Below are 3,945 nucleotides of genomic sequence, written 5' to 3'. Positions count from 1 at the left end.
GGGGAAGGGAGGTAATCACTAATCCGAGCATAGTTTCTTGCTTTCCTTTATTTTTTATTTGGTGTGTGGAAGAGGGGGTAGTCTTATACGCCGAGTATATAACAAACTCTATATTTTGAGTGGAAATGTTGGGGGGTCGTCTTATACGCCCAGTTGTCTTATACGCCTGCAAATACGGTAAGTATAATAAATAAATAAATTAATTAAATGAAAATAAACCGATGAGATCACCCGGTCTAGCCGCAGAGCAGGTTTTAGGATGCACAGATCAAAGGTATTTGCTTCCAAAGTCATCTAAGTGGAAATAAGTGTTCCCTGGAAGCTGGGCTCTAAATCACACACCCTTAGCTTCAAGATGTTTATGCAGAGCTGTCCTACCAATTTATGTGGAGTCCCCATCTGAGAAGAGGTGCCAAAGCTTTCCCATCTCATTCTGTTCTTTTATGACATTCTTATGGCATGCTACGCTATTCAAATTAAAGCCGTCTACACATGAACAGCCATCAGTCTGGGACAGGGGAAAGGGGGCCACTGCTTCGGCCCAAGCCTATAAGAAAATTTGACTTTCAGACTGAAATGAGCTCAATGCAGGATCAGCCTGTATCATCTGTGACAGCAGTTGCTCCAACAACAAAGGCCAAAAGAATAATGCTCAAGAGAATGTAGGTCTTGTTTTCTCATTCTGGTACAATTAAGCAGGAGTAGAAAAGTCTTAGTAAAATTGATAGTGGGGCCTGAAGAAGAGACTAAATTCTAGCCAAGCCTTTCCTGGTGGTTGAAACCCAGCCCCTGGTCTTGGAGAACTCCAGGCACATTCTTGGCTTCTGTGTCCACTCACAGCTGCCATAGCAGGTTCAATTTCTTTGAATATATATATATATATATTTGAATATATATGAGCCTCTTGTGGCGCAGAGTGGTAAGGTAGCATACATGCAGTCTGAAGCTCTGCCCATGAGGCTGGGAGCTCAACCCCAGCAGCCAGCTCAAGGTTGACTCAGCCTTCCATCCTTCTGAGGTTGGTAAAATGAGGATGCAGCTTGCTGGGGGGTAAACGGTAATGACTGGGGAAGACACTGGCAAACCACCCCGTATTGAGTCTGCCATGAAAACGCTGGAGGGCGTCACCCCAAGGGTCAGACATGATCCGGTGCTTGCACAGGGGATACCTTTACCTTTATATATTTAAATTTGCGTAATTAGACTAATTATTAAGCATTTGTGGTTTATCTTTAGTGTGTACCAACAAATGTCAAGGTCCCCCCTCCCCCTCCCCCTTTATTTACTTGTACTGCATGTTATTGGCTCATTACTGACATTCGTAATCATTCAGTGGGACGGAAAAGGGAAGACAGGAAAAAGGCAGGATGTTTCTCCTTCCCGCCAAATGGTATGTTTATTTAGTTGGGGAATTACTCATAATTAACCTTCCCATCAATGTTTCCGAGTCAGTTTGATGAGGAAGTTTTTCTTTCGGTATTTGTAGATGTTTTCTGGATTCCAAACCACGTCCAGGAAGGCCATCATCACCCTGGGATCCAGGAGTGTGAGGAAGGATTTGAGATGATTCCGACCTGCTCTTACGATTTCCTCCCAGGAATTCTCCCCTCGCTGGATGAACTCCTCCTGCTCCTCCAGAGCCCGTCTCACCTTCTCCAGATGCTCCTGAATTGCCTTTAGCTCTAGCCTTTGCTTGTGCTTTTGATGGGACGCTGCAATTTTCTGCAGTCTGAGCTGCACCATTTGGAGCAAAGCGTTTGTTTCTTCATCGCAGTCCCATTGGCAAGCCCTGGTGAAGTCCTCAGCAGCTTTCTTCCACTGTCCCAGGAGGATGTGGGCCTTCCCCCGCCACTTATACGGCAGTGCGGATTTGGAGTTGATCTCAGAGGCTTTGTTGCAATCTCTGATGGCTGCACTTGGTTTCTTCAGTTTCACAAAGATGCTTGCTCTGTTGACATAGATCACACTGGACTGGGGGTTCAACTTGATGGCCTCTGTGAGCAGCTCAAGGGCTCTTTGGAGATCTCCTTTCTCAAGAGCATCAAAGGCCTCTTCTCTCTTCTCGTCTGCCTGGTCCATCATCTCGCTGGTGAGCCTCACGTTCTCATCGCCCATCTCTTGGAGAACATCTAGATCTGGTTCAAGGATCTCACCATCTTCGTCAATGTCAGACTCGCTTTCATTGCTGCTGGTGACCTCCGGCTTGTTCTCCTCCTGGACTGCTCTCCTGCCAATGGCATCGGCATAAGCATGTAGTATATGCTCCACATGGGCTCGCAGTACTGTCAGCTGCTTGGCTCCCATGAGGCCAGGATCTTGTGCATATTCATGGACCAGTGCCTGAAGATTCTTCACTCTCCTGAGATCCATGGAGAGCAGCCAGGATACAGTCAAGAGCAAGCTCTTCAGAAAGCTAAAACTGTTAACACATCATAGAGGTGCAATTTCAGCCAGTCATCTGATCTTGTTTCTATCACTCACACCAGTCAGCTGAAGATGGGTTCTCCCTACATATTGTCACAATCCCTGAGCATTCTGATGATGTCATCAGAGCTGACCTAGCAAAACTTAAAACAGCAGAACAAATCTTTACAGCATGGACCAATGCTACGCATTTTAATCAAACTCTGGTGATGGTACCGCTTTACTCTGCTCTGGTTCGGCCTCACTTGGAGTCCTGTGTTCAGTTTTGGGCACCCCAGTTGAAGAGGGATGTTGACAAACTGGAACGTGTCCAGAGGAGGGCAACAAAGATGGTGAGGGGTTTGGAGACCAAGACGTATGAAGAAAGGCTGGGGAGGCTTGGTCTGTTTAGCTTGGAGAGGAGATGACTGAGAGGGGATTTGATAACCATCTTCAAGTATTTAAAAGGCTGCCATGTAGAGCAATAGTCCCCAACCACCGGTCCGGGGACTGGTACCGATCCGTAGATCAGTTGGTACCAGGCTGTGGCTCCTCCTCGTCCTCCTCCCTGGCTGCTGCCTCGGGGGCTGCCCTACCACTCTGCTGCCGGCTCACCTTTGGTGCTCTCCAGTGGCCGCCATGGCTGGGTCTCCCCCTTGGTGTGGCACTGTACAATTGCTGCTGGCAGCGCCCCCCAGCGGTCAGCAGGAAGTCAAGGGCGGTGGTGGGAAAGCAAGTGGAGCAGAGCATCAGGCGGCAGTGGCAACGTCCCTCAGAAAAGACTATCCCCCCCCCCCCGGGCCTCAGTAAAATTGTCAAGCGTTGACTGGTCCCCGGTGATAAAAAGGTTGGGGACCACTGATGTAGAGGATGGAGCAGTGTTGTTCTCTCTTGCCCCAGAAGGATGGACCAGAACCAAGGGGATGAAATTAATTCCCTCTAAACATCTGGAAAAAGTTCCTAACAGTTAGAGCAGTTTCTCAGTGAAACAGGCTTCCTTGGGAGGTGGTGGGTTCTCCATCTTAGGAGATTTTTAAACAGAGACTAGATGGCCATCTGACCGAGAGGCTGATTCTGTGAAGGGTCAAGGGGTTGGCAGGTGACAGTGGAGGAGTAAGACGGTTGTGAGTGTCCTGCATAGTGCAGGGAGTTGGACTAGATGTCCCAGGAGGTCCCTTCCAACTCTATGATTCTATGATTCTATATACAAACCAACTCTTCTTCTTCAGTGATATCAGGGCTCTCTCAGCCTCCCCTCCCTCACAGGGTGTCCGTTGTGGGGAGAGGAAGGGAAGGCGAATGTAAGCTGCTTTGAGACTCCTTCGGGTAGAAAAATGCACCATCTAAGAACCAATTCTTCTTCTTCATTATCCTCAGCACACCAAATAGTAGTGGTAGAAAGATCCATCTAGTCACAGCTGGCCTATGGTCACTCCATAGGGGTTTTCAAGGCAACAATTGGCCCCTGCCCTTGGACTGAGAAGCATCAGTCTGCTTGTCAGTCTGGGGCAGGGGCCAATTGTTGCTCCCCGCCATCCCGGA

The 3,945-nt window shown here is 48.4% G+C and overlaps 1 protein-coding gene across 1 annotated transcript; it reads right to left on the bottom strand.

Moving 5' to 3' along the window:
- Positions 1-1,370: 1,370 nt before the first annotated feature.
- Positions 1,371-2,524, bottom strand: LOC143820785 (putative protein FAM10A4). The gene has a single exon (XM_077304023.1). It carries the CDS (start codon positions 2,368-2,370, stop codon positions 1,435-1,437), a length of 936 nt encoding a protein of 311 aa, XP_077160138.1. The 5' UTR covers positions 2,371-2,524; the 3' UTR covers positions 1,371-1,434.
- Positions 2,525-3,945: the final 1,421 nt, after the last annotated feature.

This window comes from Paroedura picta, chromosome 11, assembly GCF_049243985.1.
Source record: "Paroedura picta isolate Pp20150507F chromosome 11, Ppicta_v3.0, whole genome shotgun sequence".
Lineage (NCBI taxonomy): Eukaryota > Metazoa > Chordata > Lepidosauria > Squamata > Gekkonidae > Paroedura > Paroedura picta.
The sequence above is the reverse complement of the archived record's forward strand: the minus strand, read 5'-3'. Positions and strand labels throughout refer to the sequence as shown.

Excerpts from the sequence above, each read along its gene's own strand:
- LOC143820785 (XM_077304023.1), bottom strand. The coding sequence starts at position 2,370 with ATGGATCTCAGGAGAGTGAAGAATCTTCAGGCACTGGTCCATGAATAT.